Source organism: Aspergillus karnatakaensis (assembly GCF_047715665.1).
Source record: "Aspergillus karnatakaensis strain CBS 102800 unplaced genomic scaffold BJY04scaffold_1, whole genome shotgun sequence".
Lineage (NCBI taxonomy): Eukaryota > Fungi > Ascomycota > Eurotiomycetes > Eurotiales > Aspergillaceae > Aspergillus > Aspergillus karnatakaensis.
This window is the reverse complement of record NW_027395713.1, coordinates 908,006-926,233: the sequence shown is the minus strand read 5'-3', so window position 1 is coordinate 926,233 and position 18,228 is coordinate 908,006. Positions and strand designations below refer to the sequence as shown.

Genomic DNA, 18,228 nt, shown 5'->3' with positions numbered 1-18,228 from the left:
TCGTGGACAGTATATTATTATCAAACGAGCTTCGTGACCAAGTCAGAGGCCAATCAATATAGTATCTCAACTTAGAGCTCCGTACGCTCAGATGATATATCGACTAAACCTAGGGCGGTTCTTCAAGTATGAAAAGGTCATATAAAAAATGGATTAGTGCGCCTAATAATCAACAACAGCCGGCAAATCCTACCGCCATGGCCTTTACAAAACTCATGAATCGCCGCATTGTGGGCACTACCTAACCACAATATCGCGTTGGAGTAGTTTATTAGTTCTATATTTCTCACGTTACCGCTGTAATTAGCGCGCTTACCCTGGGTAGTCTCGCCAGCAGGTGCCGATAAAAAACCTATCAATGGATCGAGACACTACAGTAGATATCTTCTTGATGTATCTGAAGACTCAGCCAGGTGGCAAAGTTGGAAGAGCAAGATCCCTAGCGAGAGTAAAACCAGAAATGACCCAGTGGCTCTGGAGTTTACACAGCATTCTGAATGACCACTCGCCAATCACATACTGTACTCATAGTACCATTGGCTGGACTAGGGACAAGGAGCGCTCCAAGTCCCGATCCAACGCCCTTAGTACCACCAAGACTGCCATTGGCGTGAAAATTCCTCAAACCCGTGCTCACCAAGAAGCTTCTGAGTCTCAGACCTCCACCAGTGCTGGTTCTCAACGGAATCTGGAAGATTCAGCCCACGGCTTATTCGAAACTTGGTTCGAATCCATCCCCGAGGGAAAAACCCAGCAAGTTCCCAATCAATAAGACCTATCTCGCCCGTTCCAGGGGTTTCTTCCACAATGATATTCCCTGGGCCCAAATCAGCATGATAGAAGACAAATTCTGAACAGTCCATGCCCATGGCCTGGCAGCCCTTTAAGAGATTCTGTGGATTGAAGTCCTCATCAGCCCCATTCCGGATGAGGTATGACTCTGGTATATGCTTCCCATCTACTCCTCCAAGGCTGGTGCCTTTGCAAGCCGCAAGAGTTTTGCAGGTATCAACCACGGCGGTCACATAGTGATATCTCCATTCCTCGTTCAAAGTTGGCCAGGCCTCCGCAAGAGTTCGTCCTGGGACTCTGCTTAGAAAGAGATAGGACCGGCCATTCGATTCGACTTGGTATAAAGTGTCTGGGAGCTTGAACTTAGGTTGCTGCTTGCGCACATAAGCTAGGGTCGCAGACTCCGGTGTTGTATTGCCAATGCATAGCTTAACCTTGCAGAAAGCACACTTTCCCACCGACCAGACAGCTGAGCTGTCGCCAGCATCATATACCAAGCGGATTGTCGGATCATCGGGAGGTATTGGCACCGAAAGAGGAAGGGGGGTGGGAGCATTGGTGATAGTGAAGCTAGTTTGATCGCATTCGTCAAACCAGGTTGAAGTATCTGAATATCCACGCGAGCGACTGATGATCAGGCCACCAATGAGCCACGTATCCGCGTTGACGCGCTTGATTGAATGTCTGACAGGTTCTTCCATGGAGAAATCGAGTGGAGTGAAGGTTGTGTGCATAAGAAGTTTCAAGAGGAATTTCGGGAAATAGGAGTGGCTGGCTGACATCACGTGCGTGACCGTCTAGCTCTACATACCTCATGGTGTAATCCTTAGATGCAGACTTAGTTGCTGGAGTGTAGCGTTGGAGCACTCGTGGACTTCGATGGTAGGCCAGAAGTTAGGAATGGTAGCTAAAGGGATTGAAGCGGAACCCTTTCAGCTCTCAATCTATAAACAATGGACCTGATCACTCTTGCCTCCGTTTCCGTCCAAGTTAGGACGATCGTCGAATCAGCATATCATGAACCTTGTGATTTGATTTCTCCGTGTAGTCGATAAGCCTGCATCCCGTCACATCCACGCCTGTTGTGAGGTACAGCTCCTAATCTGTTAAAGGTTGATTACAGGTACAGAACTTAGATAGTTAAGAGTTGATGTCAGGTATAGGATAACCTGGTACGGCGCCTAACCCTCATTCAACATCTCCTTAATCATGCCACGCACTTCCTCCTCAACCCCACAAACCCTCCACCTCTCCAGATCCTCCTCTTGGAACCCCCCATCCGCAGCACAACTCTCAAGTGCCGCACTCCCCACGACAATCCCCGGCCTCATCGCCACAGGCTTCATCCTCAACCCGGTTAGAATCTGTTGCAAATGCTCACCGGCCTTTCCACCCCCTCTACCCCCATAAGTCACTATCCCCGCGACCTTCCCCTTCCACTCATAAAATAGATAATCGAGGGCGTTCTTGAGCGCTGCGGGTATACTCCAGTTATACTGCGGGGTAACGAATATGAACCCGTCATATTGCTGGATCAGAGTCGACCAAGCGCGTGTGTGCGCGTGAGTGTAGTGTGGCGTGGGGTCGGATGCTGGGAGGTGGGATGGGATGGCGGGTTCATTATAGAGAGGGAGGTTCTGAGAGGCTAAGTCGATGATGGTGAGAGTGAGCTTGTCAACACTGGGGTAGTGGGCTGTTTCCTGGAGGAGGATGCTGTGGATGTAGTCTGTTATATAGGGATTTAGTCGGGGTTCCCGTGTGCTGCAGGTTATTATGGCGAGGTTTGATGGTGGCATGGTTGCTGTTGGATGTCAGAGAAAAGGTTGCAGAATTTTGGAAAGAGAAGTGAAGGAAGCTGCTGCCTAGTCGCTAAATATAACTACATTATGGTTCTCACTGACCCACTTATTAAAATGTAGCTCGTAGAGTACTAGTACTCAGTGAGTCCACTTACGATGTAGACGCTGGATACAATATGAACCGACCGGCTATACCTTGGGCCAAGATAATGGGAATATGCCATTTACACTACAGCGTAACTCGAGGAGATCTGTCGATCATGTCAAAATTTAGGAACCTACACGATCGCCACTGTGGGTCATTGACTGCAGGATCGTACCCGTATGCATATCCCCTTTGGTACAACAATCTGAAGAATGTTTATGCCTTCTGAGTATTCCAACCCTTTCTTTCCTCGAAAACTTCCTACCGTCTTGCATGAGAATTGAAGTACAGCTTTTCGAGACAACTCAACATCGAATCCACTGAAGTGGACAAAAATCAACTCCCGATGACGCTATTCCAAGCCGGGCGCAGAATGCGCTCCTCCTCTATCTCAACGGCCACCAGGCTCCTCGAATATAGCCCTGCCAGCGGGATGTGGCAGGCAACTGGCACAGCGATTGCGCACGCTCCGAACATCACGGATCTCCGGTCTCCGGACGAGGTGGGATTCAACGTCCACGGGCATAGCGTGCGGCGAGTCGGGATTCAAAACTCACTCAGCGGAGACAGGAGGGAGCGGCAAATCCGCGCAGTTGGCTCTATGAATGGAAATACGCCGGCAACGTTAGAGTCGGAAGATGAGAAATCAATAGACGGAGTCGATGAGACTCCACTCACCACCACATCGCCTACACTCGAAACAACCCGTCAGGAAGTGACACAAAACGTGTCAGCGCCATGGAGCACTGTATGCAGAAATGCATCTGTCGCCGCGTGGAAGTTCATCTGCACGCCGACAGGCCTGTTCATCACCATCTACGGGCTTAACGTGATAGCCTGGGGTGCGATGCTGTTCTTCCTTCTCCTGAACGTCGGATCAATGAGTAAAGAGCGAAAGGAGCTCTGGATTGAGATCGACTCGCAGATTCTCAATGCGTTGTTCTGCTTGACCTCGTGGGGGCTGGCGCCGTGGCGCATCCGCGATACATACTGGCTTCTCGTGTGGCGATTCGGGTCTGGAGAACGGTCGAAGGAGTCAATAAGACAACTTGCTAAGCGGAACGCCAGTTGGTTTAGAATGCGGGATGGTGGTCATGGGGATGGCGAAGAAGCTTCTGACCAGGTACCGCTCCGCAAGACATTGACTGGCAGGATTGCGCCGGCTACCAGCTCGTGGAAGATGGATTTTGTGGTGGTCAATATGCTGCTAAATAGTCTTTTCCAGGTTGGAATGGCAACATTCATGTGGTATTATAACAAGGACAACCGACCGAGCTTCGGCGTTGGCTTGTTTATTGGACTGGGGTGTTTGAGCTCGCTGTTGGCAGGAGTCATGTCTTGGTGGGAGGGGAGGAAAATCAAGAGAATCGAGGGGGCTGGTCTTCAGAGAGATGAAGAGAATACATAGATACTTTATAATTTATATGGCCACCGCTGCCATTGTCTTAGCTTAACCCGATGCAAAACCCCCGTGAAGACCAGTGTAGCTCCATTGGTTGCGTTTAAGATGCGGGTGACCACGGACCGTTCCTCGTATTCCAGAAACGACGGATGCGCCGTCTTGTATGGACTTGATACTGCGGATTCCCCATATCTATGTCTTTGCGCTGGCCCAGTAGACTTCATGCAAAGCCTGTTTGGTTGAGATTGAATGGCTGCACGGTTTCAAGCTATATTAGCTGAACCACATAATCCGAGTAAGCAAGAGCTGTATACGCGGACTCAAAAGCTTACCATTCGTCATTGCAAGCAGCGGTGGGGCTCGTTTAGTCGTATAGCTCTCTTCATACAAGATCGTATTCGTACATTCGAAGCCCCCATTTAGCCATCTTCTACAATTTAAGCCTGCCACACGCCGCACGAACATACACCGAGAAGATCAATAAGTAAGCTTAATTCTCTGTTAACCTCTACCGCAGAGGCAAACGAATTAGATTAATGGACTGCGAGTATAGTCAGTTCTGACCTAGGAGACGAATCGCTAATCTAAACTGAATACAGGCTTACACACTCTGTCAGGGGTAGTGCTCAAGGAGCCCATTCTAGCAGCACAAATTGCCATCTTGAGTGTCTTTTGTGCTGTGGTCATAGCCTCCCACCTTCGACAAGAGTGCATGACCCTGCTAAGAAATCTGGCGTATGCCCTTTGGCTGCTTGGAAATATTCTTATTCTTGTCAACAGCCCACAAGCCCTACAAAACAAATACGATGACACGCCCAGCGAACAATGTAAGTGAGCTTTATTCTGATTAAATATGTGTTACTTATAGAGTTCCCGTTAGTGTACTCGATCATTCACTCGATTATCTCAGGACTCTTCGCAATCAAAATAAGCGCCATATTCTGGACACATGCACAAACGGAAGCAAGCGCAGCCCGCGCCTTTGCAACCTACGTTATATCTGAAGCCATCTTCTTCGCGGTATTGAAGACATTCACCGTGGTCATCGAGCTCGAGGCTCCGGGTATAAGCCAGTCCACGCAGGACTGGGTCTGCAGCCTTGCCGCTGTGGCACTTCTCTGTGCCATTGTTCAGACGGTCCGCCCTGACGAGTTAACAAGGAGTCTCTGGCGTTCAAGGTAAGACGGCCTATTCTCGAAGACCGAAAATGCTTTTTGACGTGACATCTATGATAGGTTAGCGTTGACGTACTATCTGACTTCGACTGCTGTTAAGCTGTCGGCTGTTTCGTGCTGGTATCAGGGGGTTGGGTCTGATTCTGTTGATGGGGTTCGAGTGCTAACTCTTCTGTGTGGATTCCTTGTCATGGGGCTGGGTATATTGTTGCTTGAGTATCAGTATGCTAGGAAGTGAGAGCACGAGCAGCTGCGACATAGAGGTCTTTATATCACTTAGAAGCACATCGAGAAGGCATGTTTTCTTATTAGTATATAGTAATATTAAGTCTATAATAAATAGGCACCAAGAGAACAAGAAAGCAGAAGGAAACTCTGGCCCAGGCCACTGCAACAGATCAACTAGATGCCTTGGCAGCATCAACAGCCTTCCGATGCGCAGCCTCAAAATTCTGGATAACAGCCCTTCGACTCTGCAGGACCTTGGCCGAGTACTCCCCCAAATACTTCCCCTCTTCAAGCCGGGCCTGCAGAACCCTTTTCCTCGTCTTCGAGTGCGTAGCCGTATGCAAACTCTTCATCATCCCATGGGCCGGATAAGCCACGAGTCCTAAAGCAGCTGTATTATCTTAATCAGTGAACATCCTTCGATAGATTAGCCGTGCAATGGAAGGGGCACAAACCAGACCCAACCCCCGTCGCAGCCCCCAACGTTCCCTTCGCAACGCCTTTTAGAGCCCCCAAAGCCCCCTCCTCCTGCGCGCCCTTGACCGGCTGCGTGAAAAGACCACTCAACCCATCTGCCATCCCATGCACAAAGTTCTTCCCTGCGAAGCTCGCACCAGACTTCCAATCTTTTACGTTACCGTGATCTTTCACCTCCTCACCGTATAGCTTTGGCACCGCTCGTAGACCCTCACTTACGGCTAGCGGCATATCAACCAGCACCCCCTTATACCAGTATCCGACTGCTTTGCCGAAACTCTTAGCGGAGCCTTCCATAGCCGCACCGGTAGTTTTAAGCCTGGATGACTTAGCGGCGGAGGGAGCTAGAGATGCAGTGTCTGTGGATGCGATGCTAGGGGAGCGGGTAGCAGTAGGAGAGGGGAGGGGGGAGAGAGAATTGGGAGCTGTGGCTGCACCCCGGAGATCCATCTCTGATCTGGCGCGTGGAACACCTCGGAACTCCTTGTAGGGGCGGTAGACGATGTCGCCGGTAGCGCGGAGCATGTTGCTTCCTGTTCCTATGAGCGAGGAGGCGGTTCCTGTGACGGGGTCCCAGCGGCGGTTTTGGATGAAGATAGAGTTTGTTTCGTATCTAGGCCGTTGGTGAGCTTTGTAATGCACTTGTGATAGAACCAGTATACACTTACGGTTGGAGATCACTCAGCTTTAAGCGATGATGCTGAATTAATATCTCGGCGGCGAGTTTAGAGAGTCGCATTGGGCGACTGGTGGAGAGGTACTTCTTTACTTGCCATGCGGCAGGCTCCGAGTTAAGGACGTCGCAGCGCATGATGTCTAAAGGTAGGTTGCGGTGGAAGGAGGCGACTGCGGTGGATACACCGGCTTCGTGGCTCATTCGGTTTGCAACGTCTTGTGCGGCCGCTTGTGCTGCTGGTTGGAGACAAAAGCTGATCGCTTCAGCAAGGTTTTCGGCTGTCAAAGACCGGTATGGAATAGGCTTTGGGCCGAGACCGCAAGAGGCTACCATGTTACCCCAGAAGAGTTGACTGAAACCATGCGGTTAGTAAATAGCTTCAGGGACAGGAGTGGGGAACGAACTCTCCAAAAAAAGGTATGATTGTGGTAGTTTTTCCAAATCGAAGCCCACAGGCTGTTGTTCCTGCGCCACCGTGATGGACGACAGCAGCAACATGCTGGAATAGCCACTCGTGTGGACAGTCTCCGAGGTAAAAGACCTGGTCATCGGAAGAGGCCTCGCCAAGCTGGCTCCAACCGCGAGACACAATGGCGCGAACGCCGAGAGACCTGACAGCTTGGAGGATCATCGCAGTCATGGCGGCAGGATCTTCAATGACAATGCTGCCGAAGCCAATGTATACTGGGGGACTGCCACTCTGCAGAAATAGGTCCAGGTCCGGGGGTGGTTGGTAGTGGGGAGGAGCTCGGAAGAAGAACCCACAGACATCGATATTGGAAGGCCAGTCTGAAGGTTTCGGCATGAGGCTCGGGGACCAGCAGTATGTGAACGGCACCTTGAGCGTCTCGGCTAGACTGGGGCCTTCGGTCGCCGGTATACGCTCCAGATCGATTGACACTCTCCAGTCGTTGATGATATCGCCGAGGCTAGCTTCAAGGTCAGAGTATTCCTGAGAAAGGTTGGATGCTCTTCTTACCCCTGCCATGTCAACCACTCGACAATGCCGTATGATAGATAGTTGGCCATCTTAGCCTCAGTATCCGAATACTTGAGATTTGCCAACGGATGCGGAAACGCTCTCGTGCTACTCCAGGGCATGGTGAACATAAGATGCAAAGGTATGGACAACGCTTGCGCGCAATGAATGTGTGCGAAACTCGGTGGGTTCGCGATAATCGCATCAGCAACAAAGGGTGCCTTGCTGACTGGGTCATCACTAATACACGACTCCCAGCAGCCCTGCAGCATTTCCGCGACCATCGTCCGCTTGCGTTGAATCTCTCCACTCCGCAGGCTTTGCATCTGGGGTATCAAGCCTGGATTCTTGACCATGTAGGCCATGAGCTCGGACGGATCGCCGCCAATGGAATAAAACTCCAGGCCTGAGTCAAGGACAAAAGACTCGAAGACTCCGTGAGTTGCGAGTCTCACTCGATGGCCATGACGCTGGAGTTCGTTGCCGAGTGCGATGAATGGCTGGACATCTCCACGGCTGCCGACGACTTGTATGACGATATTGAGTTCAAGATCGCAGGTGACAAGCTCTGGATAAGGCGGCGGCGATGCGGGTCTTGATTCCGCGTGCGTTGTTGGGATTATCAGTCTGCTGAGAGTTCTGGCCAACCGGGAGTCAAGATCGACCTCGATACGTCCGTCGTCTGGGAAGAGTCAGCAGTGTACCACGTTTTGGGAGTGATCCGTGTCGATGGTCGTTACCTTGAATATTGACTCCATCATGCGACCAACCCTGGGCTTCTAGTACGGAGTATCTCGGGGGCTGGTCTTCCTCCATGGCACTCCATGTTTGAGCCTTCTCTTGAGCTTGAACTGTCTTTTCCATCGCTCAATTGAAGGATTTGACTGCTCAGGCAGTAGCGATCAGGATGAAGAATGAGGTGATAAAATAAAATCGCCTGCCTGTTGGAAATCTTTGGGTCAGCCTTACTTGTATTTGGCGCTATGGAGGAAGCTCTCCCTGACAGCCAATCAACTGGGAGTGAGCTTTGCTCCCAAATCAGTAAAAGGGGATACGATGGAGTGGACCATTTAACCTTAAGCATCATTGTGGAGCCGGGGGCGAATGGTATAGCCTACTTAGTACGTAGTAATTATCATGGCCTAGGAGCTAAAGGCTAAGCATAGTAGCATATAGATCCTTAATCTTGGACTGCTCGGCTTTGGAGTATAAAGCGGAAGTCTGAGCATAGGACAGAAAGACCGAGACGATAGGCATACGATGAAAGACGAGCTGTTCAAGGCAAGGCTCCGGTATATTCCAATCTTCATGGATACGCGTACTGCTGGTCTTTTGATTGGCTGTATAAGTGGAGACATCCCATCAGCCCTAAGTGGTTAAAAATACGTATACGACCCTTCAAGTTATGACTACCATCGATGGAGAAACCTTTCGCCTTTGATAGGCCCAGATAACGTGCTGTACCGTAGGGTCAAAGTATTGTTCCCATCCGAGAGCGTACTTGAAGTCCCTACCTTTATTCCACTGCCTATAATATACAGTCCCTAATAGCAAGCTAACTCATGGCCATTCCATTTCCTTTCCTATATTAATCCATCCATCCAATATCATCTCAATCTCTCAATCTTTACAAGAAATTTACTTCATGCCGGGATGTCCACCTTGTTGGAATCATCCGGCGTTGATCAGGCACAAAAGGCCATATGGGGAGCAAGCACCTATACCATGCAACCGACGAAGCCTGAGTCCATGGTCGTTGCAAGGCTCGCAGATCGAGAGACTGTGAGTACTACCTGTAAAAGATATTGCACAGGAGTACAAGATGAACTAATCGTTCCAGACCCAGCCCGACCAACCAGATTTGAAACTCCGTGGCGGAGGAGCAGCAGGATTCTGCTGTGGTTTGTAAGTTACGTCCCTGCCACAAGAGAGAAAGAGCAAGGGCTATAGCAGAGTCAGCTAATCGCATCAGGTAGTTGCTGTGGACTAGCCTGCTGTCAATGTTGCGATTGTTGCTGTTGCTGTTGCTGTTGACGATACCCGCAGACAACAGTCTTTAACCTCGGGAAGAGGGTCCCTCAGCCTCTCGCTCCTGCCTTCTTTCCTGCCGTTCAATCTTATAAGGATAAATGTGCACTTTGGAATAGCGTGAAATTACCACATCCGTATGCCACGCCTCGACCGTGGTAGCTCGCCCACGCGCGAGTAATCATGGCAATCTCTGCTTGTAGAAAACAGAAGGCAGCAGAGGGACACGGTTCGTATTGTGCATACCAAAGGAAAGTAGATAGAAAGAGTAAAATGCTTGCAATTTGAAGCTATTTACGTACCAGAACTCAATATAACCATCACACGACTTCAGCATACTTCTAGAAACCGGCAACCGACCCATTTGACAAACGCTGTCCAGGAAGACCTGAAAATCGTTTATGTCTATACTCCAGAAATCCGAAACCTGTACTGTAAGGAACGCCCACCAACAACCCTTCTCACTATAATCCTGCTCCTGTCGCGCTTACCCTGAACACTGTCACCAGCGTAAAACCCAGTCCTTCCGTAACCGCACCTCTCCCTCAGTTTCCCTTGGGGCCTTGACGCCGACAACAACATGAGCCTCCTCAATATTTATGTATACCCGTATCTCACCATACGGTGTAGGAACACTTGCGTTGATTCGATCCAGATCGAAGCCCAAAAACGCGGGTTCAATCACACAAGATCTATACCCAAATTCAACCGGTCTAATACCTGCCACATACTGCGACAGAGCGTACGTCGCCGCCCCACCCCACGGGTGCGTGAGTGACGTATACTGATCGAGCCCCGGTTTGCGATCCTGGTTCACATATTCCCAGCTAGCGCCAGAATAGGTGGAATTATCCGCGATCATGGCGTCCCAGAGATTCTCGAGCAGGAAGCGTGCGCTATCAATCTGGCCGTACTGAATCAAGGCGGGGAGTAAAAAGCCGTTTGTGTTCGGGGAGAGGTTGACGGTTGGGTCGAATGAGTTGACCGTCGTGGCATCCTTGTATCCGGGGCCGAGCTGGAGGGTTGGCAGGTGGGAAAGTGCGGATAGGGCCTGCGTTCTGTTGGCCACGCCTGATGTAATGGCGAATGCAATTCCAGCGACGGAAAAGTCGTCGGGCGAAGAGCTGGAGACGGAGTATACGCCTAGTTTGTCGTTCCAGAGGCGGGTGTTGACGGCCTGTTTGATGGAGGTTGCAAGGGATTGCCACTCGGCTGCAGAGGAATGGTCGCCTATGGCTGATGCGACCTTTGACATGCCAGTCAGGGCTTCGACGGCGGCACCATTCACCGCGACGCCCTCCGTTGGACCGAGAAAGGAGGTGACGTAGCGCGAGAGATCAATTAGTCCCGTGGAGTTGTTTCGGTGTTGGGATAGCCAGGTCACGGCTTGTTGCAGGGAATCCCAATACTCTGTTGCAATCTCAATATCATCCCATGATCGCATATAATCCACAAAGGAGATGAGGGCTAAGATATGATAATCTGGCAGAAGGTAAAGCCCATCACCGAGACCACCGCCCACTGCGAAAGCATGAGGAGGGGCAAGGGGTGAAGTAGCCGAGAGATGGCAACATGGGAAATTGCCCTGTTCGGAGCTGATAGGCGAATAGTTGCTCGAACGTGCCTCGAATGTGGTCTGCGCGGCCGGATGTAGTGCTGATAATGCGCACCGTGTGGACAAAGTCGCCCGACCATACCAGACGATCACGACGACCACCATCTACACATGTTGAGAAGGCATTCTTCTGTACTCCATACTCGGGGAGAACCTGAGTGGCGTTCGTGAGGGGGTTTTCGTAGATCAAGCTTCCCACTGTATCGTGGGCAACAACGTTGCGAAAGAGTCCCGACTGGTCCTGCCAGGCTCCGAAGCCAAAGGACCCAACGGTCACGATGGGGGTGGCAGCACCGACGTAGTAGCTCGATAAAGATACGCTGAAGACCGGGTGGTGATTGATGGCGACAGCAGATGACCTGCTTTGATGGTGCTTGAAATGCGATACCAAACACCTTCCTGTATCTCAAACGGTGCGGCAACCTTGTCGAGAAAGTAGGTGTTCAATGTTGTCTGATTGACAAAGGCTACACCATAGCCCAGGGCTAAGGTGGAAGGAGGAAACAGGGTCTGGTTGGTGTTCTTGAATGTCGACTCAGCAGGATAGTTTCCAGCCAGGTTCAACTGGATTCCTCCTCGCGAGCAAATGCCAAAATTATACGCCAGAGACCACTGGAGTCCACCCCGGACGATTTGCGCATCAAATTCAAGCGTGTAATCACTGAAGTTGTATCCCGCTACACTATAACTTGGGACACTGCTTGAGACGAAGGCGCCTTGAGCAGAAACATCCCAAATCGAGGTTTGAGTCCCTGAATCGTAGCAGGCTAGTGACACGGCGCGAGCACCCAAGTTCCAGATCTCGTTGTATCGCGGATTCGACGATTCAAAGGTTCCTGGAAGATCCTCAATAGTAGGTGGCGCAGTAGTCGGCGTGAAGCCAACAGATCGAAAAGAGACAGTCCCATTGGTGAGCAACCGCACCGTTGTTATCCTCCCTGGATTAACTTGGATCGCACTGTCCCAACTTCAGTCACGTTGAATGTTTCCACGCGGTAGGAGTTGGCAAGACTTGACACAAAAGTGCTGGGTCCATCGCTGAGTGGTTCGTAGAGCCCGGAGAACTGCTCGCTGTACTTCAGTTCAATCTCAGATTGCCCGGAGAGAGCGCTTATTTCGAATATCGGAAGACCAGCTACATGTGTTCCATAGTCAAGGGTAGCAATAGGTGAATTTGTCTCGAGGGTAAATTCATGATAGTCCGCGAATGGCATGCTCGGGGTACCCCCAACATGAAGACTGACTGGCACGAAGTCGGCGTGGTTTGATGTCCTGATGGAATTTGTTGTCAGTATAATAGGGCTGAAGATGTGTAAAAGGGTTTGCCCGGATATATACCTGCTCTGGAAAGATAAACCATGAACCAATGCAATGCCTGCCAAAACCACAGGAATAATGTTGAACAAGAGCATGCTAGACATGCTCCTTTAGAAAAATGATAACAAATCTCAGGAAAGTGTGAACTCGCTGTTGAACTAATTGATTTTCTGGCATTCCGCTTTCTTTTTATAGTTCAATTACACAGATCCAAGGTACGTCACCATTGTTGCTGCTTCTCCATACAGATTTACCAAGACAATTAGCGGCCAATCAGTAAAGCTCAACTAGCATAGGCAGAGAGTCCCCGGCCGTGTGTCGACCAGTTAGACGGCGCTCAGTCCGCGTGTTCGGCTACACCCCAGTTTTGTGGGCGGGTGGGGTACACATCCACCCTCAGGCTCCAGGGAAGGTCGGGGAAGAATGATACGAAGGGCTCTATGGGGGGTACTGTCCTAGTGAACGAGCCTCTATTCTCTTCCTACTTGTGCCGTGGCTCTTGGCCATCTGCTCCGGCAAGAAGTTCAAGCGGGGCAACTCTTTACCATCAAAGAGCCGGCAACAAGGGGTGATCATCCACCGAGCTCTTCAGCGAAAGATTAGCCCTCGAACGGGATATGGCGCATTGATAGTCCGGTCCCACCTACTACCTCTGCTACAATTATCCACCCACGACATCCTTCCCTACTATGAAAGCCGGGCATACATGATCGTGCCAGATCCTGGGGTCGCAATACCCCGACTTTGCTCATCTCGGTCAATCTGGTGCCGGGTTTTAGAGAGCTTCTGGATTTCCGTTGGAATTACTTCTAATATTATGGATACCCGGCCGAGGGCGAGTTTGTAGCGGTGTACGCAGCTCAAGGACGCAGATACGCGTAGACTGCGATTATAGTATACAAAGACGGTGGCCCCAGGGCTAGCATGCGTTATACTTGAGATGGAAGATCATATCGTCCACATAGTACTAACACCCTTTGTTATACAATGGAGTTGGATCTATGCGGTAGTCCCTCTTGTAGTAGTCAGCGGCGCACTGCCTACTTTTGCAGCAAGATATCGAAAGGCCAAAAGCCCCTCCGGATCCTGATTTCACGTCGAATGACCGGTAACCGACCCATTCCTTCGGGATCACTGTAGGCTTGAGACCGAAGCCGCTCGCGTCAGACAGACGCGCTAGTCAACAGTAGGCTTTCATATAAGGGGAGTTCGTAGATATCGAATTACTCCCCGTTCACATCATGGAGGACAATCCTGGGTTGAGTGATTCCACGTCGCAATCCTATATTGTACGTATGGGCACCTAACTAGCATCTACCTAAACATATAGCAAACGCTCTTGATCGAGTTAGATTGTAGCGCATTTTCTCCACTAATACTCGAACTCATAAACGAACAAACTGCGCAGTTTTATGCTGTCTGAGTCCTACGACTCGGTCGCGGCTCGAAACCCTAAGCCAAATTAGTCCGTAACCTAACAGAGAGAGGAAATCATAACGGCAGGGTAGTGGTGCGACAAACCATGTTTTCCAATCCCAATTCTAACAAAGCTTCTGGGTGAACATTGCGCGGTCGGTTTAGTTCGGCGGTAGTTGAGGTTGGGGTGACGGTACCTAGGAGGCGGATTAGTTGGCTATTGCCCTTGAAATCACAGATACCAGAACCACAAACGCTCACAGAAGATTGACCTGAATGCCCGAGTCATGCGGTCCCAGATATGGATAAGCGACGATGCTCCAGTGATGAGAAGTGTAGCGAAAGCGATTGAGGTGTCTATCGACCAAGTCATTTCTGGTTGCTTTTCTCGGTTGGTGTGTTGGAAGTGCTCCCATGTTTTTGGATGTTTATTATATATTCCAACCAAAAACAAATTTTGGAATCTGTCTGTGTGTTCTCGAGCAAAAGCAGATTCTGATAAAGGTACAGAATGCAGATTCTGGCATCAACCAATCATTTGGCCTTGAGCAGAAAAAGAGGAATCATCCTTCAGCTGGCCGATACCCCTGAAAGCAGATTTGGGCCTGAACCAATCAGAAGTGCAGCAGCGACCAGGGTATATCGGTTACAAATATCATCAACTTGGCCCCAAGCTCAAACTCATGAGAACAGTCACCACAATGTCAGCGAAAGCGTCTCGAGTTTCAAATGCGATTTGGGACCAGTACCAAGATGAGATCATTGCTTTTTATGCAGCACACACTCTAAAGGAAACTATGGAGTTCATGAACAAGACATATAGTTTCCACCCAACGTGCGATCTCTATTACTTTCTCTGCTGACTTAAGACTCTCTGACACGGCTGCTTGGCTACTTCACAGCGAGGACCAATACACTCGAAAGCTGAAGTCGTGGGGCATAAGAAAGTACCTTCCCGGCAACATTTGGGCAGATGTCGATTGCGTCCAACGAAAGCGAAGCGAACAGGGCAAAGCTAGCAACTTCGCTATCAACAAACGAAAATACACTCAGTCGGAGCTCGGCAAAGAAATCGCCCGGCACGTCCCTTTGCGAAAGAGACGACGCCTCTCTGAGGACGTTAAGCTGCCAGATTATATCACTGTATCCACACCCCCAGCAGACTCAAATGAGTGGTTTCGTGAACTCCTTGTGCGCGATCTTCCTTGGTATCAGTACACCGGGGGTATACAAACTTTCAGTAAGTACATTCGCACTCGAGTTACTAGTCTCAAAATTCTTACTCGCAGATCTAACTAGAATGACAGTTACAAAGGGACCCCAAAGGAGTCTCTCCTTGGCCACTGATAGTTCCATGGAAACTGGCATCAGGGAACTCACTCCCCTAATTGACGATAATCTTCCAAGTCTGTTCGAAATCATGCCACGCCGCTATCGGGAGAGCTCCGAGCTTAAAACGTATATTCCAATCCGAGATGCAAATGCTAGGGAGTTGTATACGAAGGATCTAGGGACTCTAGTCAAGAGCGACCCATTATCAGCCATCAAAGTCTTCTTAGAACTGTTTGTCTTCTTGTCGACTAACAACCTATTCTATCAATCGGAGCTTGATGGGGTTTGCGAATGGATCGTGCAAAAGGGCGGTACCGATGCCCTTGTCAACCTCTGCATGATCAAGTCTCCGTCAATGACTGTTTTTGCAAGGAGGATCCTCTGTAGTGCTATTGGCCTGGGAAATATAGCACTTGCTAGGAGGATATTTCAATATGCGCCCTTTCCAGAAGATCCTGCTTCTCGGAATCAACTTGGAATTGATTATCTCTCAGTTGCCGTTACCCGTGGGCAAGTGGCAATGGTTGACCTACTGTGCGACATACTCCACAAGACAGGTATTCCACTCAGGATCGAACATTGGTGGACCTGGGATCCCAGATATGAGCGCCACGTTTGTATCTTACGGATGCTTCTCAACTATGGTGCTAATCCAGAGACCTTCATAGTAAGTAACGAGCCTGGCTTGCCACTAGTGGAGTCAGCGCGCTGGTAGCCTCGAGGCTGTGGAGTTACTTCTTGTTGCAGGAGCCAGGGTTGATCTATATCTTCCAATGGCCGGCGGAACTGCCTTGCAAGTTGCGGTCTCACGGGGTCACTTAGAGCTGGTCGAGTGTCTCATGCGGTATGGAGCAGACCCAAACTTTCCCCGTTTCTTGTCTCCCGCAGAATACCCCCGTCAAATAATCGTGCCAGAGGCACTTGAAGGACCAGTTCAGATCGCTGCAAGAAGAAATGATCTTATCTTACTCCAATATCTGCTAGATCACGGAGGACTTGCAGAATTCTGTCCCATCTTCCCTCATCATGATGTTGGGCAATTCAGTTCTCTTCATGTCGAAGACAGACTGCTGGATCTAACGGATACTTTGCCTTGTAAAAGCCGACACCTTACTTTCAACGCCCTACAATACGCGGTCCTGAAGCAGAACGTCAGTATGGTTAGTCTTTTGCTATCCAAAGGGGCTATACCAGACTCTCGCATCGCCAGGAGTACAAGTGGCACACCCTTACAGATAGCTGCAAGATTGGGAAACCTTGAGATTTGTCAAATACTAATGAGCTACGGTGCTAATGTCAATGCGCTCCCCTCTACTTGTGACGGTCGAACTGCGGTGCAAGGGGCAGCGGAGAGTGGTAGCCTGCAACTCTTGTCAGCGCTTTTGAGTGTTGGGGCTCAGATGAATGCTCCAGCAGGACCAAAAGAAGGCATGACAGCACTTCAGGCTGCCTGTCGAAGAGGCCATACTTTGGTGGTGGGATACCTACTTGCGCAAGGTGCAGATCTGAACGCACGTCCTTCGCCTATCTCAGGCTTAACACCAATTCAGGCAGCAGCTACAAATGGCGACGCAAGACTTGTCAAGAATCTTATTGATCTTGGAGTTGATGTCAATGATCCACAAACAGAGGCGGGCTCGACCGCTCTTCTGGCCGCCACGAGGCATAGGTCGCTACCTCTTCTCGAGTTACTCCTACAGCATGGTGCCAATGCTTCCCTAAATGGAGATTACCTATATGAATCTGCTTTCGAAAAGGCTGCCAGTTTGGGGTGGCTCGAGGGTATGGAGATTCTGCTGAAACACGGAGCAGATATTACCGATACACCTTTCACATTAACAGCGCCGTACGATACCATGATTATTCCCGGAGTGAACAAAAAGCTGCTCAGTCCTCTTGGTTGGGCTATCCATCATGAATCCAAGGGTATGGTGACTCTGTTATTGCAGCATAATGTTGACGTCCTTTCACCAGCTTACTGCAGCACGAATGATGACAAGCCACTAGGGCCCTTGATGTATGCTTTATGAGAGCAAGCACCACATGCTATCCTCAACTTGCTTCTTGACAGAGTTCCAGGCTGCAAAGACACCCTGGATGGGAAAACTCCCTACGAATTCTAGTCGAAAACGATACCATCGACTTTGATACTTTCAGAAAAGTACATGAGATGGTCGACACACTACCTCCACTCCTTCGTTGCAAAGCAATCAAGAATGGTTGGGATGGAATACTCTTAGGGTATGAGTATCCTGATGAGATGGATAAATTGCTCGACAACATCATGGATCTTCTGATCAAATCGGGGGCCCAAGTGGAGGATCACAATAACGAAAGCACCACTCTTCTCCAGCGCGCATCTCGGGCTGGCCACTATCAAATTTGTTCTTCCCTGCTCGGTCGTGGCGCAATGGCTGATATTCCTGCGACGGTTGACCATGGAACACCTCTTCAAGAAGCCCTCAAATATAGCCATGTTGACATAGCCAACCTCCTGTTGCAGCATGGAGCGGATGTAAATGCCGCGCCTGCAGAGAATCATGGCGTGACTGCTCTTCAAGCAGCTGCAATTAACGGAATGATGGAAATGGCCATACGGCTTCTTGAAGCAGGGGCGGATGTTCGTGCTCCGGCTGCACCAAATGACGGAAGGACAGCCATCGACGGAGCTGCAGAACGCGGATATTGGGATATGGTTCAGTTGCTTTTGAATGCTCATGGGGACCAGGGGGGTCTAAAAACGGTATGTGACGGGGCGGCTGGTTATGCGCAAGGGGAGGGACATTTTGATCTCGCTGCGTGGCTTCGGAAGTATCCCCATGGTTGAATGTTGTACTTATTGTATTA

The 18,228-nt window shown here is 50.0% G+C and overlaps 7 protein-coding genes across 7 annotated transcripts; 3 read left to right on the top strand and 4 right to left on the bottom strand.

The window, feature by feature from the left end:
• Positions 1–414: 414 nt before the first annotated feature.
• Positions 415–1,871, bottom strand: BJY04DRAFT_4634 (uncharacterized protein). Its single transcript, XM_073720446.1, has one exon. The coding sequence runs from the start codon at positions 1,572–1,574 to the stop codon at positions 585–587; it is 990 nt and encodes a 329-aa protein (XP_073577389.1). The 5' UTR covers positions 1,575–1,871; the 3' UTR covers positions 415–584.
• BJY04DRAFT_4628 (flavin-dependent quinone reductase) lies at positions 1,774–2,662 on the bottom strand. Its single transcript, XM_073720441.1, has one exon. It carries the CDS (start codon positions 2,586–2,588, stop codon positions 1,974–1,976), a length of 615 nt encoding a protein of 204 aa, XP_073577388.1. The 5' UTR covers positions 2,589–2,662; the 3' UTR covers positions 1,774–1,973.
• A 447-nt stretch (positions 2,663–3,109) lies between these two features.
• BJY04DRAFT_212604 (DUF2985 domain-containing protein) lies at positions 3,110–4,144 on the top strand (the record flags this gene model as incomplete). Its single annotated transcript, XM_073714626.1, has 1 exon — positions 3,110–4,144. One exon carries the CDS (start codon positions 3,110–3,112, stop codon positions 4,142–4,144), a length of 1,035 nt encoding a protein of 344 aa, XP_073577387.1.
• A 706-nt stretch (positions 4,145–4,850) lies between these two features.
• BJY04DRAFT_212603 (uncharacterized protein) lies at positions 4,851–5,320 on the top strand (the record flags this gene model as incomplete). The annotated part of the gene is made up of 2 exons (XM_073714625.1): positions 4,851–4,965; positions 5,019–5,320. The coding sequence occupies 2 exons, from the start codon at positions 4,851–4,853 to the stop codon at positions 5,318–5,320; spliced, it is 417 nt and encodes a 138-aa protein (XP_073577386.1).
• Positions 5,321–5,711: 391 nt separating this feature from the next.
• Positions 5,712–8,489, bottom strand: BJY04DRAFT_225521 (uncharacterized protein; the record flags this gene model as incomplete). The annotated part of the gene is made up of 6 exons (XM_073718220.1): positions 5,712–5,932; positions 5,997–6,631; positions 6,687–7,046; positions 7,099–7,623; positions 7,674–8,355; positions 8,414–8,489. 6 exons carry the CDS (start codon positions 8,487–8,489, stop codon positions 5,712–5,714), a joined length of 2,499 nt encoding a protein of 832 aa, XP_073577385.1.
• A 1,714-nt stretch (positions 8,490–10,203) lies between these two features.
• On the bottom strand, positions 10,204–12,737 carry BJY04DRAFT_212601 (Six-hairpin glycosidase-like protein; the record flags this gene model as incomplete). The annotated part of the gene is made up of 5 exons (XM_073714624.1): positions 10,204–11,168; positions 11,224–11,675; positions 11,729–12,274; positions 12,334–12,588; positions 12,655–12,737. The coding sequence occupies 5 exons, from the start codon at positions 12,735–12,737 to the stop codon at positions 10,204–10,206; spliced, it is 2,301 nt and encodes a 766-aa protein (XP_073577384.1).
• Positions 12,738–14,750: 2,013 nt separating this feature from the next.
• Positions 14,751–18,208, top strand: BJY04DRAFT_212600 (ankyrin repeat-containing domain protein; the record flags this gene model as incomplete). The annotated part of the gene is made up of 5 exons (XM_073714623.1): positions 14,751–14,884; positions 14,952–15,289; positions 15,357–16,048; positions 16,104–17,398; positions 17,461–18,208. 5 exons carry the CDS (start codon positions 14,751–14,753, stop codon positions 18,206–18,208), a joined length of 3,207 nt encoding a protein of 1,068 aa, XP_073577383.1.
• Positions 18,209–18,228: the final 20 nt, after the last annotated feature.